The sequence below is a fragment of the Zalophus californianus genome, chromosome 15 (genome assembly GCF_009762305.2).
Source record: "Zalophus californianus isolate mZalCal1 chromosome 15, mZalCal1.pri.v2, whole genome shotgun sequence".
NCBI lineage: Eukaryota > Metazoa > Chordata > Mammalia > Carnivora > Otariidae > Zalophus > Zalophus californianus.
Window position 1 is genome coordinate 87595879 of NC_045609.1, and position 19050 is coordinate 87614928.

The 19050-nt window shown below is 54.5% G+C and overlaps 1 protein-coding gene across 1 annotated transcript; it reads right to left on the bottom strand.

Moving 5' to 3' along the window:
- Window positions 1-5618: 5618 nt before the first annotated feature.
- BNIP3 (BCL2 interacting protein 3) lies at window positions 5619-18395 on the bottom strand. The gene is made up of 6 exons (XM_027596809.2): window positions 18194-18395; window positions 10659-10809; window positions 10061-10145; window positions 8216-8322; window positions 7978-8127; window positions 5619-6490 (listed from the first exon to the last, which is right to left on the bottom strand). The coding sequence occupies exons 1-6, from the start codon at window positions 18237-18239 to the stop codon at window positions 6445-6447; spliced, it is 585 nt and encodes a 194-aa protein (XP_027452610.1). The 5' UTR covers window positions 18240-18395; the 3' UTR covers window positions 5619-6444.
- Window positions 18396-19050: the final 655 nt, after the last annotated feature.

Genomic DNA, 19050 nt, shown 5'->3' on the forward strand with positions numbered 1-19050 from the left:
CCCAGTCACAGGCCTGGGTGCTACTCCTGATGGTGACAACCCCCTTCTACTGGGTGCTTGCTCCACGCAGGCCTTCGGCCAGGGGTTTCCCTCACACCAGTGTGGTGATGGGGTGCAGGTGGGTACCCTGCAGCACACAGTCATGGTCAGGGGCTCCCGTCTGCACTCTATGCCTTGGCCCCACAACGCGCCCCCATGGAGCTGGTGAGGGGCGGGCACATACAGGACACAGGGACACTTGCATGCCGTGGAGCTGTGGCCCCGAAGGGATGAGCAGGGAATCATGGACAGAAGAACGTGTGGAGGTGAGTGTCATCTGGGCCTGGGCTGCTGGGCTCATCCACGCCTCATCTGGCAGCATGTCCCTCTCCTTGGGGCGTGAGCGCCGGTGGGGTCCCAGCATCGGGTGTCCAGGGCGGGCAGCAGCCCCGCTGGCTGGGAGGCTGGGCTGCCGCCGTGCAGGTGTACCTGGCCTGTCCTTTCCTGCCTCAGGTGGCACTGCTTCCCCAAGCACGGCCCTGCGTTCACTTTCAGCTCCCTGCACTCGAGGACTGTGAGAACCAGCGACACCTGCCATGTCTCTGACAAGCCCGTAGCTGGTAAGTCACCAAAGGAGCCCCGTTCCCGTGGCCAAGTCTGCAGACGCGTCCCGAAATCCCTCCAGGCCGCAAGCCTCTGCCTTACACTCAGCAGCGCCACTGGCACCCTTGGGGGCACCACTGACGTCTCCAACAGGCTCTGCTCCTGGACCGGGAGTCAGACGGACACCGGGTCCGAACAGAGGCCTCTGCACCTGTGCGGGAGGCCACTGGAGCGCAGTGGGGCCCAGAGGTACGGGCAGAGCCCTGTCCCCTCGGAGCCCGCCATGCGGCATCACACCCCTCCCTAGACTCTTCAGGTGTTCCTTTGGGATTTATTGAAACAATTCACTTGTCTGCCCCAGAGTTTATTGTTAGTGTCTTTGGAGATCTCGAGACATCTTTAAAAATGTGTGTTCCATAAGGATGAGGAGCATGAATTTGTCATTCCAAGAACTAACATTCAGAGGAAAATATGTGCCCTAAAATCCAAGTATCTTAATGCAGTATAATTCTATGGTTCTTATTAGAAATGGTGTCTTTTTTTTTTTTTATCATTGAGGTATAATGAACGTAGACAAGGTTCAGGTGGACAACATGATTCAATATTTGCATATACTGGGAAGTGACCACCACGGCGACTCTGGTTAGCATCCCTCACCACATATGATCACAAAACGCTCTTTCTTGCGATGAGAACTTCTAAGATCTACTCCCTTAGCAACTTTCAAATCTACAACAGTGTTATTACCTGTAGTCACCACGCCCTGAATTACTTCCCAGTGGCTTTAGTTTACACCTGGACGTTTGTGCCTTTTCATTCTTTCTACCCATTTCCCCACCCCCCCACTCAACTCTGGCAACCACCAGTCTATTGTGTGTGCCTATGCGCTTGATTTTTGGTTTTTGCTTTGCTTTGCTTTTAGATTTCACATGTGGGGCGCCTGAGGGGCTCAGTTGGTTGAGCGTCTGCCTTCGGCTCAGGTCATGATCTCAGGGTCCTGGGACCGAGCCCCGCTTCGGGCTCCTGGCTCAGCGGGGAGTCTGCTTCTCCCTCTCCCTGCTCCTCGCGCCCTGCTTGTGCTCACTCTCTGCCTCTCAAATGGAATTTTTGTTTTTAAAGATTTTATTTGACAGCGACAGAGGGAACCCAAGCAGGGGGAGTGGGAGAGACCATGGAACCGTGACCTGAGTCGAAGGCAGACGCTTAATGACTGAGCTGCCCAGGCGCCCCTCAGATAAAATCTTAAAAAAAAAGATTCCACATATAAGGGGGATCATGCAGTATTTGACTTAGTTCACTCAGCATCGTGGCATATCAAGGTCCATGGCTGAATAGTGTGTGTGTGTGTGTGTGTGTGTGTGTGTGCGCGCGCGCGCGTGCGAGAGAGAGACAACACGTTTTATTTATCCATTGATGGACACTTGAGTTGTTTCTCAATCTTGGCTGTCGTGTCGTGAATAGTACTATGAACATGGTGGGGTGTAGGTATGTTCAAATTAGTGTTTTTGTTTTGCTCAGATATGTACCTGGAAGTGCAGGTGCTGGGTCGTAGGGTAGCTCTAGTTTCAACTGTTAGAGGACCCTCCACGCTGTTGTCCAGAGCGGCTGCACCGGCTTGCGTTCCCCCCAGCCGTGCATGAGGGTTCCCCGTTCTCCGCATCCCCGCCAACATCTGTTTTCGTGTCTTCTATTTGTAGCCATTCCGACAGGTGTGAGGGGATAGATCATCCTGGTTTTGATTTGCATTTCCCTGATGATGAGTGATGTTGAGCATCTTTTCATGTGTCTACTGGTCGCCCGGATGTCGTCTTTGGAGAAACGTCTGCTCATGTCTTCTGCCCATTTTTAATCCAATTGACTTGTTACCATGAAGTTGCAGGAATTTTGAATATTAGCCCCTTATCAGATACACAATTTACAGATATTTTCTACTATTTAGTAGGTTTCCATTTCATCGTGTTGATAAAGATTTTTAGTTTGGTGTAGTCCCACTGGTTTATTTTTTGCTTTTGTTGCTTTTGCATTTGGTGTCAAGTCCAAAAACCCATCACCAAGATCAAGTGTTAGGGAGGTCACTGCCCATTTTTTTCTAGTTTATGGTTTAGGGTCTTAAATTCATTGTTGGGTGGTTTTAACAATTTTTTTTGAAGATTTTTATCTTAAAGATTTATTTTAGGGATGCCTGGGTGGCTCAGTCAGTTAAGCATCTGCCTTCAGCTCAGGTCATGATCCTGGGGTCCTGGGATCGAGCCCCATGTCGGGCTCCCTGCTCCGTGGGGAGCCTGCTTCTCCCTCTCCTTCCCCTTCCCCCACTTGTGCTCTCTCAAATAAAATCTTAAAAAAAAATTATTTTAGCGTGCAAGCAGGGGCAGAGGAAGAGGAAGAATCTCAAGCCAACTTCCTGCGGAGTGCAGAACCTGATTCAGGGCTCAATCTCATGACCCTGAGTTCATGACCTGAGCCCAAATGAAGAGCCAGCCACTCCAGCACCCCAAGATTTTAAAGCTATCTCTATGCCCATGTGAGGCTTGAACTCTCAACCCTGAGATCAAGAATCACATGCGCCACCCACACAGCCAGCCAGGCACCCTGCATCGTGCTCTGCGGTAGCACAGGGGTTCAGATCTCCTGAAGAAAGTCCTCCCCACCACAGGCTCTGGCCGCCTTTCTCGTAGGGTAATTGACTGTGCACACGGGTTTATTCTGGCTCTACGAGGCTGCTTCACCGTCAAGCTCCAGAGTTTTCCTTTTGTGATGATCTTCCATGGGGAGGCCTCCTGCTCTTCGTCACACCTTTACGCACTCACTCCAGCACCCACGGATTCGGCACCTGTGTTTGCCTGATGGTCAGTCGTCCCGTCAGCCCTTCTGCACGGAGCCGGAGTTCTGAGGAAGAACTGTGCCTTTCTCCCATCTGCTGTCAGCGTGGACTCGGGGACGCCCGCGAGTCTCTGGGTCAACGTCCATCACTGTAGCGGCTTTGCTCCTTGTTTGTCCCATTTCAGGCCACTGTGGGTTCTTTCACCTTGGCTTTTGAGCCCTTCCTGACTCCCGCCCCTTGTCCTGGAATCACTGAAGAATGCCGTGAGGAACCAGGGACCAGCCAGCCCTCTGCTGTTGACTTGGCATTGCTCATTAGGCCCTCTGGACAAAGCTAGAAACCTTCGTGTTTGCACACACACTTGGATGGCCATGGTTGTGAGCTAATGCGGACACCCCCCGGTAAAATCCACCGCTGGCTCTGGCCCACGTCCCCCGCCCCTCCAGCATGGCCTCGTTTACTTGTGATAGGTTTCCCTATTTGCATTCCATTTTTAATTCCCTTGAAAACATTGGCTTCGATTATGCATTCTGGCTTTAAAGCATTGCTGTGGTTCTGAGTCCATCACGAAAAAGGCATAGGCCTTCATTCTCCTGCCTACTTCCCACGCCCCTTAGCTGGCACCCCTCACCCCTGTCAGCAGCCAGTCTCCCACATTTCTATATTCGGGGTTTCTTTTTCCACAAGTTGAGCAGTTGTGTTCTTTGGCTCTTTTCTACAGTGATAGCACACCATGTATATTCTCTTTTCAAATACTTTATTTTGTTCACCAGCCTGCAGTTTGGGCAGCCTGCCTGATGCCAGAAGGCCCATACTGAAGCGGGACCGCCCTCCCCAGGTACCTCTCCCCTCGGCACTAGGAATCCCTGGTACATGCCGCGGGTGAAGCAGGCCGGTCCTGGGGAGGAACAGATGGGAAGACTGACCAATCAGAAATGTGGTGGCCACTCTAAGCTGCCTGCCGCTAACTCCAGTTCCTGTTTGTTGGGGAACCAGCACACCCCAGAAATCCCCAGCCGTCTGTTGAACCCTCATGGTAGTTTTCAGAAGCCGCACTGGGCTCCAGCAAGGGAGCGCCACGGCACCGTCACTGCCCGCCTGCACACGGGACCACACAAAATCAAGAGTCTCCGACTCAACCTATGTTTATCTTCAGGGTAGATCCCTACAAGTGCGTTACAGGTCAGAAGGAACGAGCAGGTGGTTTTCCAGGTACTGCCTGATTTTCCCCCAGAGCTGTATCCACCTGCACTCCTCCAAGTGCCCCACCGGAGTCTGCAGGTGTCTGGACCAGGGAGCTGCATTCAGAAGCGGCAACTACGTGTTTTACGTCATTTAACATAATCCAAACATGCTATTCAGTGAATATGATGAAAGGTACAAAGGGCTATTCGCAAAACCACTACAGCGCGATTACCCTACCCAAAAGGAAGACCACCACACACAGAGATCCATGCGAATACAGCACTTGGAGGCAACTGTCCGGCTCCATGCTGGGGGGGGTGGGGGGTGGGGGGCGGGGAGGGGGGCCTCTAGAAGGCTCAGGTCTCCCACAGAAGAGCACTCCCCTAACAGTCGTGGAGGACTCCCAGCCAGTGCTGCTCAGCTCAGTGCTCAGTAATGCCACCAAGAGGGGACAAAAGGAACTGCCTTGCAGAGGGCCCCCAATCGCCCAGGCGACAGACCATTCAGAAGGTACAGGGTAGTCCCTATGCGTGAGGGGCGTGGATCCCAAAGATGCTGGACCTGGCTCAGCCGGGCAGAGTGCGGCCCCCATGGTCAGGGCTCTTGGGACAGAAGCAGCAAAGGAACGAGCCCCTTTGTTTCTGACAATAGGCAAATCCACCTACTGCGAGTCACGAGATTGGCTTGACCACAGCGTGTCCAAGTGACTTGGATCTTTATCTTTTCTAGAGAAGTTACATGAATTCCAATGCCGATCAACCAGCTTTCTCCCAATAAGGCAGCTGTCCACTGCTAGGTCCAGAGTAATCATTTAAATATAAATGGAAATTTTAAAAACTTAGAATGTTATTTTAACACAACTGAATGAGGATGGAAACGTGGAACAGATTCCACAATGGAATAGACACAGGATGTCCACGAGGCAGCCTTTAAAATATGCCGTCCAAAAGGTAATGGTGACAATGGGGCCAACGCTTGGTTTAATCTAAGATTTTTGACATTTCGTTTAAACCATACATAACTACAGTCATCTCTGAAGGATTTGGCAAAGATTTATTTTTTCCTATTTCCAGTCTTTTGAAGTAGACACAGGTTTGCTTAGAATGAAGCTGATTCTAAGAGCACAAAAACCGAACACAAAGAGGAGGACTAAATTCAGCAATCCAGAGGGCTGAGAGAGGAAAAATACTTAGCAGGTGCCGAGGACAGAAGACCACCGGCCCGGACAGCTGTTAACACCCTGCAGGGGCCCGCGGCTTCGTGTCGGAGCAGGACTGACACATCTGCTCCTTGCGTTCCGTGGCGTGACCGACAGCAGAGTTGAGCGTAGTCTTCAGTAAAGACAACCTGCATCCACTTAAACATAGTATTTCCTGGAACAGTGTGAATATAAGGCCACAATATTCATTTGGGATAAACCCCTTATGTAGTCGTCATTTAATAAACATTATTTGTTCTTTTCAAATATAAAGTATTTTAAACTGAGTAACTGGTTACAGATAATTTTTGTTGAAGTTGAAATACTACATGTCATACATATCTAGTGTTAAAATTATTTATACTTTGATATTTATAATATCCAAACAAAATTTACTACCAAATTATTACAGTAGATGTTAATCAGTAGGACATGCTTATTAATTGTTCCCATAGGTATGACTACAGGTTGGCATGGTTTTTTTTTTTTTTTTTTAACTCTTCTTCTGTTCTACTCAATTAGGAACGCAGCATTTACAGAACAGACAGACCCATCCAGTGGCACAGCTGCCCCAGCCCGCGGCGGCTCTTCACCTCGTGCCGCCTCCAGCCCCGACAGAAACCCCGCTACGGGGCGAGAGCTGGCTTCCAGTGCTTCATCAAAAGGTGCTGGTGGAAGTTGTTAGACGCCTTCCAATGTAGATCCTTCACAGAAAAAGCAATCAGCAGTTAGCAGAGACAGGGCCGCTCAGGCTGGGTTAGAGGTTCTGTGGTCGGGGACTGGCTACCTTCGACCTGCTTTTAAGAACTTTGTGATGAATCTATCAAGTACTTCATGATCTGTCATTACGTATTTTATAATCTAATTCTGAAAAACCCCAGCTGTGCCCTAACACCAGCGTGCTCCGTACCCGTATAAGGCAGGCCACCAACCAACCACAAATCCTCGCACGACATGGCCCGTCTCTACGTTCATACAGTGGACACACTGCTGGGGAGCCACCCACGGGGCATCACCACCCACCTCACCAAGGCCTTTACGGAGTAACAAAGCCCTGCCCTCGGGCAGAAAAGAGCCCACAGATCCTGCCCGGGTGGACTTCATTCCAACCGCCACAGGCAGCCCTGACGGGTCCGGGCCACCAGCAAGCTCCGAGTCCGGCAGGGAAGGCAGGGACGCTAGGTGGGAGCGGGCTGCAGAAATTTACCCCGAAATGAAGGCCCAAGCCAGGTACTGAAACCTGCACCAGGCCCTGCTCCCACGGAACCTAATTTGCTAGTTCTGGAAAAAACTCCGAGCCTGGCTCTGAGACACAGGGGCCAGAATAAAGCCAGTGACTCCAAGCAGAAAAGGGGGCAGGGTTTGGCCCAGGACCGTGGAGGACTTTCATGTTGGACGCTGACATCCAGAAGCCTCTGGCCCACCGGGAAGCCACATTGCAGGCATAGTTCCCAGAATGAGGGTCTGAAGCTCCGAGACTCCAAAGGGAGGGCAGGGAAAGCAGCCTTGCGCTCACTTCCCACAGGGCTGGCAGGGCGCTCACTTCCCACAGGGCTGGCAGGCCAGGAGGAACCTGGCAAGACCAGGAAGTGCCCACCTGCCCTACGACTTTGAACAGCCCCATTCACGGGATCTGGGAAAATGGGGGGCTGTCTCCTCCTGTTTCCCTCGCGGCCCTGGAGGCCAGATCCGTCAGATGCCCGTGAATACAATCCGGTCTGTCCGGCAAGCTGCACGCACACACCACCGTGGCACACCACGACATACCACGACAGAGGCTGGGGAAGACCAGCCCACGGTACAAGATGCCAGAGACGCACGGGGCTCACTTCCCTGCGACTGGAACGGGGCTGCGCTGTGGGAGGTGTGGCAGGTCCCTGAGCCCAGCCAGCTGCAGCGGGAGGGACCGCTTAGAGCATCCGTCCACTGGGCGAGAACGGAAGGAGTGAGCCTGGGGTCCGCGCCGACACGGGACGGCCCAGACCCGAAGCCAGGCATCCAGGAAGCACCAGGCAGACGCGATCTCAGTGCGGCCGGCAAGTGAGGGGGCCGGGATCTGGGGTCCACGTTCTGGGCCTCGTCCACATGCTCATGTTACCTAAGCTGACTTACGATCTATACCTGAATGAGGGTTAACAAGGTCCCCGTACTCCGGACCATCAGGACACAGGCCACGCGTGGCCTCACTCACCCCAACCCGATGGCCAGCAGGTGCGAGAGCAGCAGGGACGGGAGGAAGACTTTCAGGAACTCCGCGGAGAAGATGCCCCCCTTCTTCATGACGCTCGTGTTCCTCATGCTGAGTGTGGCCGTGCGCTTCGGGTGCTTGAACAGCAGCTCCCTGGGGAGGACAAGCGGTGAGCCACCTGCTCGCCCAGGAAGCGCCCGCGCCGCCGCCAGGAAGCGCCCGCGCCGCCGAAGACACTCACTTTGGGGGGATGTTTTCCGGCCGACTTGACCAATCCCAAATCCAGTCTGAGTTTTTCTTCAAGATGCTCTCAACTTCTTTCCTTCTCTCGATATAATCTTCCTCAGACTACAACAGAACCGAGAGCAGTCGCTTAGCGCTGCACAGCCACACCACCGAGCACTGCCCGTGCCCCGCACACGCCGTCGTCAGGCCGCTCTGGCCTCCGCTCACGTCCCTGCTTCCCAGACAGACGCGAGGCTGCCGACACCGTCCCTTAAGGAAGCAGTGAGGACAAGGCATCCACATGCAGATGCTGACCGCGGGGCGGGTTTTCAAAGATGACAATCTACAGACCCCATGCGTCTGTGGCTACAGGATGGCAGCCAGTGCCACAGTCTTTGGAAAAGGACAATTTCGTGTTCAGTGGGAGGGAAAGAACCAAAAACTCACAGACCTGTGTTTTCAAGCTACATCTAAAATACGTTAGGAAGGGGCGCCTGGGTGGCTCAGATGGTTGAGCATCTGCCTTCGGCTCAGGTCATGATCCCGGGGTCCTGGGATCGAGTCCCGCATCGCTTCTCTCTCTGACTCTCATGAATAAATAAATAAAACATTTTAAAAAAATAAAATAAAGTATGTTAGGAAAACACGCTAATTATAGGGGACTTTAAAAAGGAGGATCACAGGTAGTTTTGTTTTGTTTTCATTTAAAAAAACTGAACCAGGGGCGCCTGGGTGGCTCAGTCAGTTAAGCATCTGCCTTGACTCAGGTCATGATCCCAGGGTCCTAGGATCGAGCCCCACATCGGGCTCCTTGCTCCTTGGTTGGCAGGAAGCCTGCTGCTTTCTCCCTCTCCCACTCCCCCTGCTTGTGTTCCCTCTCTCGCTGTCTCTCTCTGCCAAATAAAATTTAAAAAAAAAAGCAAAGATTATGTAATTCCTTTTGAAAATCAGCAAAAGCTACTCTAGAATACAGTACCAAAACGAACCAGCTGCCCTGAGGGTATCATCAGGGCACCTGGAGGGCCTGGGTGGGAGGGAGGCCCAGCAGTGAGACCCCACGGGATCCAGTGCCTCAGTGGTACAGACCCCAAGACCTCACTTCCTACGCGATTTTTAAATACGGGAGAAGTCAACTGTTTCGTGTTCTCATCATCACTGAAAACACCCAAAGGAAACCTGGCCCGTGCATCCCAACGTGCGCAGGTCCGGCGGTCCTGGGGGGGGCCCAGGGCCTCACAGCCCAGCACTGTTGGGCCCCAGGTTCTCAGAGACAGGCCTGCCTGACAACGGAACATAGCCCCAGCGTGTAAGACCCAGGAAGCATTTGAGCACATGGTAGGAAAGTGGCCTTCGACTTAAGTAAGTGGCCAGTGGGCTAACACTGAGCCACGCAAGCGCCATTAGCAAGCCAGAGGCTCTGGCAGCCAGCTGCAGCGTGTCCGCGCCACCCCCACACTGGCAGAGCCCCCGAGTGGCTCCGTGTATCATGCCAGGCTCTCCTGAACCCACTCACCGCCGACTGCTAGCCAAGACAGAGACCGGCCACAAAGTGGCTCCCAGGGACTCTCCCCACCGGCCACGGGCCTGTCCAGGCTGCAGGCCCGAGGGACCCCCCCACCCCCCCCACCCCCCCGCACACCTTGGCTGGCACGTGAGGGCAGCAGAGGCCCCGCAACACGTGCTAAGCGGAGCCTGTATTTGTTCTGGTCAGCTCAGTGTGAGGCCTGCAGGGGCGATGCTCCTACCCCACAGCTTTAGAAAAAGCCAAGAGACCTCCATACAACAAACACACGTTTCCCTCCTCAGTCCCACTGGCCACGTTCGCCGTGCCAGCACATCACCAACACCTGCTGCAGCCCACCTGAGAGCTGTTTTTCTCTCCGATGCTGTGGGTGTCTATTTCCGAAGCTCGGGTCGTATCTTGAGGGGTCTGTGAGCGAGGTGGGCTTGGTAGGCACACAGAAGGGAATGCGAGAAATTAACAGGATGTTAACATGATTTCTGTCGTGAGAAGCGAAGCCCCTCCGGGCCCAGGACCGTCTCCTCGAAGAGGAAGCACGGGCGCCGGCACCCACATCTTCCCTCCACCATCTCTGCTCCCCTTTGGCTGAGCTTGGCAGGCGGAGGGGAGCCAGTTTTGGGGGGTGGGGGGTGGACTCCGTACTGCCCTTCTCACCAGCTCTGTGCTCTGAGGCAAGCCCGAGAGCACCTGACCTTTGCTTTCTGACTCAACCGTGCTGTCTGCAGTCAGCCAGGACGTGCCGGGGGCAGAGGCACGGTGACTGGCTGCCTGCCACGTCCACCCGCCGGCTTTACCGCGGGCCCTCCAACACCAGGCCCCATCCCTCCCACCGGAGGGCCAGGCTCCCGCGAACCCGGCGGGGAGAGGGAGGGCACTCTGGGACTTGGCCCGCACGCAGGATAAACCAGCACCGGACCAAACGTGCTTATTTACCCACCTGTCACAGTGAGAGCTCTTCGAGCTACTCCGTCCAGACTCATGCTGGGCATCCAGCAGTATTTTTTCCAGGTCACCGTTATAAATAGAAACAGAGGCTGGAACGCTGCTCCCGTTCCCGTTATTGCTGAAGTGCAATTCCACCCAGGAGCCTGATGGAGACACAGAAGGGCACCGTTGGGATTTTCTGCCCACTGCAGAGCCTAGTCCTGACAGACAACCAGCCCACCCTTCCACCCTTCCATTTCTAAGCAGCGCCGGGGAGACACAACAGGCCAACTCCTTGAAACTTGCCAAAACACGCCCATCTCCGGCAGGTGCATCCCAGTGGCTGGCCTAGCCTCACCTTCCCAGGGACCCAAGGCCGGCCCCTAGCACCCAGATGCTCATCTGCGGGTCTCCTGCCATTCCGGGACACCAGATGGGTGCCTGGTAACCTGCTGGGCCAGCAGAGTCCAACAGACCACAATGCTTTTTTCCCCACTCAACTTCCAGAAGAAAAAGGGCATCAACAAGAGCTTAAGAGATTTAAGTTTTTTTAAGGGTTTATACTATCTCTTATTCACTTATTTCCACACCAGCATCACATTCTGATCCTGAAGCCCCACAAAACTCGTCTCTGCTATTGTTATTTACTTCCCTCAGAAGCCAGATGAACATACTCTGCCTAGAACAAAGGTAATTTCTCACTGAACGTGACTGACCAGAGCAAGCCATCCCCCACGTATTCAATTAGCCACATTAACCAAATTAAAAAGATGTTGTCCAAATGGCCCGTAAACAGGAAAAGATGTCCAGTTCCATTGGAAATCAGAGAAATATAAAATAAACCACACAAGACACTGTCACAGAATGGCTAAATTTAAAGACTGGTTTATTGGGAGGACCATACCTTGGTTCAGGCACCCAGGAGCCTGACAACGGAACATAGCCCCAGCGTGTAAGACCCAGGAAGCATTTGAGCACATGGTAGGAAAGTGGCCTTCGACTTAAGTCGAAGCCTTCCTTTCTTCACAGGAAGAAGTCAGCCTTCTTACTTGAACTAAAAATTGACAATTGTTATGCATCCCGAACTGCTTCTACCCAGATTCTGTAGATTCAGAGAGCTGTCTTGGCACCAGATCATCTGCTTACCAAAATAGAACCTAGCACCTACCACCCCCGACCCACCACCACACCCTGCATGTGAAGCCAGTATCTTCAGCGAGGCTGGTCTCTGGCTAGCCCACCATCCGATCTCAACACTGCCCTGGGCGCACCATGCTTGCTAGGAGAGGGACCCCCCCCCCCCCCCACACACACACACACACACATCAGCACCCCAGTCATGGGGCCCGGCAAGGACTGGTTGGGGAGCAGGAGCCGCCGGTTGTGCCTGTGTCTGGGGGAAGCCAACAGGTGGGAGAGCTCAGAACAGTCCTGGCCCGTCCCGAAGGGTGGATGCGACCCTACACACAGACATCCTGAGCGCACTGCAAGTAGCAGGCTTGGCACAGCTGGGCTGGGGGGGGGGGGGGTCCAACCGCAACGCCCAGTGGGGCTGGACTTGGGGGCCCGCCAAGTGCTTGTGGATGAGCACACCGCATGCTGGGGCTGCGGCCCAGGATGCACCGGATGGCTCCGCCACCAACTGTCCATCTGGTAGGTATGTGGCAGCACCACTAGCGCTCCCGTAACTGCTAGTATGTTTAAGGTTGATTTATTTGTGAGAGAGAGACAGCGAGCACCAGGAGGGACCCTCATGACCTGAGCTGAAACCCAGAGTGAGACGCCTAGCCAACTGGGCCACCCCGGCGCCCCCGTAACTGCTCATGTTTCGTGGTGGCCGCACTCTCGTTTCTGTCGACAGACCCAGGAGCAGGACGGTGGCCAAAGGTAGCACGTGTAGACTTGAGTGGTATTAGGAAGGCCTGCCCTCTGACACAGCTGAACCAAGGTATGGTCCTCCCAATAAACCAGTCTTTAAATTTAGCCATTCTGTGACAGTGTCTTGTGTGGTTTATTTTATATTTCTCTGATTTCCAATGGAACTGGACATCTTTTCCTGTTTACGGGCCATTTGGACAACATCTTTTTAAATTAGCTGTTCAAGGGGCGCCTGAGTGGCTCAGTCGGTTGAGCGTCCACTCTTGGTTTGGGCTCAGGTCAGGATCTCAGGGTCCTTAGATCTAGCCCTGCGTCAGGCTCCATGCGCAAGAGTCTCCCTGAGATTCTCTCTCACGCTCTGCCCCACCACACTCTCTCTGAAAAAAATAAATAAATTAGCTGTTCAAAAATCTCTTACTCTTTCTGTAGGAGTTCAATATTCAAGACACAAGCCTTTTTTTGTCTGAACATGCAGCAAAGTAACTTTCCCTGTGGCTTGCCTTTTCAGGTTTAAGGTCATGTTCTAACAGGTCTTTGATTTTAATTCAGTTTCAATCTCTTCCTACTCTGTGGCCATGGAGACCTGTCTGGTGGGGACCCTCACGCAGATCTGGGTTTAATGAGCCTGGGTTCAGTCTGTGCACATGGTTTCAAACGGGTGAGGTTTTCCCTGCCGACAGCCAGCGGCTCTGCTCACTGACCAGACTGCCCTTGCTCCCCGCTCCCCCGTGCCGTGCACTTCCTGTCAGAAATCAAGCTGGCGATGTGTGCAGGTCTGTTTCTGAGCCCAAAACGGACAGTTTCTGTTGTGTCACAGGTCTATGTATCTCCAACACCATTTGTTAGAGGCCACCCTGGTGGCCTATGGAGGCCAGGGGTGCGACAGGCAGGGTGAAGGTGGCCTATACAGACAGAAATGCAGAGACCAGAGTCACACAATGAGCCATGTTTGTAGCTAATTGTCTTACAACTATCGTGACCCAGAACTGCCCCTCTGCTGACACCAGCATGGCCCTGCACAACACCACGCGATCTCCAACACTGTGTGGGCAGCAGGGATGGAGCCCCCCACTCCGCTCCACCACGTGGGCCGAAGCACCAGCAGGCCTCCAGCTTCCCAGCACGCCAAACGGGCATCTCTTCGGAGTCCTAACCGGCCCTCGGTTGTTGCTTGCATAGGTCACCATCAGAAAAAAGCAAATCAAAGACCCTGCCACTCAGCTTCCCTCAGCCTCCAGTTAGCTAACTAACAAAATGATCACACAAGCTTTCTGGTTAGCACAAGACTTCTCTCCTTAACGTCTCAAGTGCTTCACGCTGGCCCGGCCGCACGAGGCGGCCAGGGCCACACACCCACGGTGTCCACAGCGGCTGCAGGGCCTTCAGGTGTCCCACACCCCAGCATCCCTGACACCGCGCATCGGACCGGCTCCCCACCACCTGCCCCCACCACCTGCCCCCACCTCCTATCACCTCCGGTGCCGCCCAACCCTGAGGGATCATGATAAAAGCTCCTGGCATGGTCCTGCTCCGGGGCCACTCCGCCAGCTAGGAGACCAGCTCCGCTCGGTTCCACGCTCCTAGGCTCCATTTGTCACTCAGATGCCGGGCCCGGCTCCACTTCTGACACGCAATGGGGGTGCGTTGTGCAGGGGTTCAGTCCCACCGGCACACAAGCCGGAGCGCGGCGGGTCCGCACAAGCAGTCCCAGCGCACAGTGGCTCTCCTGGAGCAGACGCGGGCTGTCCGGGCCCCTCACGCTCCTGCTGCAGACTACCAGTCAGGGCCCCTACAACACCCGGCCGGGTGCGGTCATTCCCTAGAACAACTCACAGAACTCAGGAAGACACTTGACGTCCATCTACCCATTATCAGACAGAATACAACTCAGGAAGAGCCCACTGGGAAAGACCCGCAGGACCGGCTACGAGGAAAGCGGCTCGTTCAACACAACTCTGACCCTTGCTGTGTGAAGGTTTTCTAACCCATCTCCAGCCCTTCCCATCCACGAGGGGGTGTCCCCCGTCTTACCCCACCCCCAAGTCACCTCACTACCAGACTGTGTTCCAAAGGGGCTCCTCACAAAAGGGGCTCTTGATCAGTAAGCCACTAGTATCACTCAAATTCCAAGGGTTTTTGGAGCTGTGCCAAGAAGAAGGGAAAAAGATCACATATGAACTTTTTTTTTAAGCAGATGTAATTGGAACACCTAGGGGCCCAGTCAGAGGAGTGTGCAACTCTTGATCTCGGGGTTGTTGAGTTCATGCTTTGTGTTGGGTGTAAAGATTACTTACAAATAAAATCTTCAAAAAAAATTAAAAAATAAACAGATATAATTAACATGTAACACTATTAGATGCAGGTACGCATTTTCTGTTACATCACAAGGGCCAACTTAACACTCCAATGAGACAGACTCATGTTTTTTAAAAATCATATCCTAAAAAGCTCTAAGCATCCCAAGAAAGTAAAAAATCCCATTCTGGACTGTCTATACCTTTGAGTCCAAAACCTGTATTCCAAGAATGATTTACCAGGACAAGTGTTTTATTATTAACCGGCAACAACTAAGCAGGAAGCGTACTTCCTGGCAAGGGAACACAGGGCTGGCTATTGGTCCACCTACATCACACAGGCATTAAAATCACTCTTTTTAAGCAATAAAGGTGGGGATGGAAAGGTGGGAATTAAGGTGGCTTTGTGACCTCAGAAAGCTTCCTCAGAATCACAATATACCAAGTAACTTGGAATAATCAAAGAAAGAGACCGTGGTGTTACAGACCCAAGGCAAGCCCTCCTTCCTAACTTCACGTCCCTCCCCATGCTATCTCCCCCCAACACAGAGGAAGGCCGCGGGCGTCCCATCTCTCCACAAGTTAGAGACGAGGTGCCCAGCACAGCTCCTGCCTCCCCTGTAACAGGACAGCGAATCCCCTGGCCCCAGTGCCTGCTCCACATCCGGGCAAGTGTTTGTCTCCAGCCCAAGGAAGGCCACCCCACTGAGTGGCCCTGGCTGGTGTGGAGAAGCCCGGCCCAGCACTCCGAAAATTCTGGCCTGGAATGCTGATGCAGAATCCCAGCATGCGGGTGTTTTGAAAAAGTTGTAATGGCGATGCTGGGCAGCCAGGGTGGGAGAGAGCACTGATGAGGGGAGAGGCAGGCATCCCAAGAACCTTCCGGACAGTGGGATCAAAGTCAACAGGGGGGTGCTGGTTCTGGAGTGGGCTTCCTCCCTGGGAGAGGTGGGTTTTATTTACGAAATTGCAGGTGCTAAAAGCTTTCTATAAACAGGATCATTATTTACAAGTAAATAAAACAGTGTTTTAGAAAATAAATAACAAAAGCTTCTCAGGTTAGGTGAGACAGGAACAAGAGAGACCTGATGAACCCGTAACTTTGAACTTGTGTCGAAACGGGGTGGAGCATTTAGGATCCCGGTTCCCAACTGGGTGGTTTTCCCTCCACCGGTGGTTCGGGAGGTGCACCAGGACCCCGCCGTCGGAGATGCTGTCGTTCAGGCTCCCAGCATCCCACTGGCCCTTCATCTTACAGGTCACCTCCCCTCTTTTCCACTTAGCCTCTGGGCCGCACAGTGACCATCTGTGAGATGTGGGGGTTGGGCTAGGATCTAGGTGGCCGAAACCCCTTCACTGTCAAAACTTCTCGATCCTACCATTATCCTTCAAAAGAAATCAAGTTTTTCTCTTCAGACACCTCTGCCCACGGTGGGCTGCCTGCGACAACCAAACCGTGGGGCTGGCTGCAGAGAAAGCGCGGAGGGGAGGGGGCCGTCTCAGAGCAAGGCAGTGGGCCCCTTACCGAAGGCTGGCACTCGCGAGCAGCTCAGCTTCATGCTCAGGAGTCCCGCAGGAAGTCAGTGATGCAACCCCCTCCCTGTGGTACTGACACCATCTGCACACAACTCCCTCTCTCCCACCCAGACTGAGGCAGGTTTAGGTCCCAGGGGGAAAGAAAGGCACACACAGTATCCTGCTAGACAACAGCTCAAACCAGAATGGACCAGAGGGCAAAAAGGGACCAGTTCTGCTGCTGCCTCCTCAGGGAGGATGTCTGCAGGCTGGGCTCACCCAGGCTTGCTTAGTACTTGGTTCAAACATAAACAAGAGGTAATCAAATCAGGACAGACGGGGACAAGCACCGCCTCAGCCAGGAACCAGGCCCGGATTCACATTTCTCAGGGCAGCTGTGAGGCCCCACGTGATGTGACGCAAGCGACTCCACCCACGGCGGCTGAGGCCGAGCTAGTGCCCCGCAGCACGTACTCTCCAGAAGGGACCAGAGGAGCCTCAGTGTAACCATCTTTTTATAGAATATGCAAAACACAGAAACAGCTTTTAACTCAGAAGCTGGCAATTTTGTATCGCCAATGACTCAGCAGTTTGGGGTCAGTCAAGGAATGGCGATCTGAGCCCCCTCAGGAGGACTCAGAACACTTGCAGAGACTAGATCCCAGGCTGTGAGTAAAATACTGTGCTGGGGAAGTAGCTTGATAATTAGAAAAAGGATGGTCCTAAGGCAAAGAGTCCATACAACTGGATCTGACGAAGAGACAGGAAGTTTAAACCCTTAATCCATTTATCTGTTTCAAAGAAAATCAGTCGATGTCGAATTTTAAAGAGCTTACAGAACTTTTAAAAGTGGCTGGTTACACACAGCAGGAGACTACGTCTTGCCCAGTAAAATCATGTTAAGGAACAAGAAAAATAATTGGCAGCTCGCTAGATTCTTCCGAATAGAAGAATTTTAACAGTCCTAATGAGCTGAAAAATTCACTCCCAAAGGTCTGAACGGCCGTCTCCAAAGCTTATTTACATGCTCATGTTGCTCACTGAACTTCTGCTTCAGAGAATACAAAGGTCGTGGGTCAGCGGGCTTCTCCCGGGCCCTGGGGATCACTCCAAGGGGCCCGGAGAACAAGGCCTGGGTGGCGGCCCTACTGAGGCGAGCCCCAAGGGGCAGATCCCAAGGCTGCCGCCCACTTGGCCGTGCAAGCGAGCAGTGGCCGCCTGGTCTGGGCCCGGCTCTGGAAATGCAGGAGGAGAGTCTACAGACGCACAAGCAGCAGGCACAGGGCGGGGGGGCCCTGCATGCACTGGGACGGTGTCCCTCTGCTTGTATTTTTCTTAACCCACAAATCAATTTCCAGCTGTCTGGGAACTGACCGGCTAGTACAAGTGGAACCTGAACTTAATAAAGAAAAAAAAAACCTAGCACCTGCCGATACCGTTTTTTTAAGCTGCTTATCTTCCACTAAAGAGCGGTGGGTGGACCTGAGCCCTGCAGCACAGTGACCCCCTTCATCCCTTCCTTCCTCCCAACGATGCCCCAACAGTCCCCACGGACAGAACCCGTTCGGCTGAAATGCGAGGGCCCCACCGTTCGGCCTGAACCACCCCGGCGTCTGCTCGCCAAAGCCAACACCCAAGTGCCGGGCAGGGGGCAGCGCGGCCCTCAAGCAGCTCTGCGGACACGCGGCTGCGACGTCCAGCGGGGCTGCCGGCCACGGACCGAGCTCAGGCTTGTTGGTGGGGTCCAGCCGGCGTCCCGGCCCGCGGCACCCCCTCCACGAGCGAGCCCCACTCCGGCCCGGCCCGCCGCACCCCGCGCGGGCCCCCGCCGCACCCCACCCCGGCTCCCCCGCGGCCTCACCCTGCAAGTTCTCCTCCTGCAGTCCGGGGGTCCCGCTCTGCGACATGGCGCCAGAGGCACGGCGCGGCAGCAGCGGGTCGGGGTCGGGCGGGGACCGGCGCGGGAGGCCCAGACGCGGGTCTCGACCGACTGACGCGCCTCGACGGACGCACGACAGATAAGCGGCGGAAAAGCCGCGGCGTTGCCAATTGGCCGCGGGGCGGGGCCTGGGCGTGCGCGAGAACGCGGGGCGCGCGGGGCGCGTGCGGCGCGTGCGACGCGTGCGCGGGGCGGGTTAAGGGCGCGCCTAAGGGGCGCAGTGCGCAGTGCGCGTGCGCGGAACGGTATCGGCGGGCGGGGCAGGCGGGGCGTGCGTGCGCAGGGCAGGCTCTGAGGGCCAGGTCGCGCGTGCGTGAGCCGGGGCTCTGAGGAGCGGGGCGTGTGTGCGCAGGCGCGCGAAGGGGCGGGGCCTGACGCGGTGTGGTGGGCGCGCTGAGCGGGGCGGGGCCGCACGCGGGGAGCCGTCTGGGGAAGCAGGGTCCCGGCTCGCGTGACTGGCCACCCAAGGCGCTTCGGGGCAGCGGACGCGCTGACTACCCGCCCCTCACCTGCAGAGACCACCCACCAGTCCAGACCCTCACCTGGGTGACCAGCCTATAAATCCAGACCCTCACCTGCAGAGACCACCCACCGGTCCAGACCCTCACCTGGGTGACCAGCCTATAAATCCAGACCCTCACCTGCAGAGACCACCCACCCGTCCAGACCCTCACCTGGGTGACCAGCCTATAAATCCAGACCCTCACCTGCAGAGACCACCCACCCGTCCAGACCCTCACCTGGGTGACCAGCCTATAAATCCAGACCCTCACCTGCAG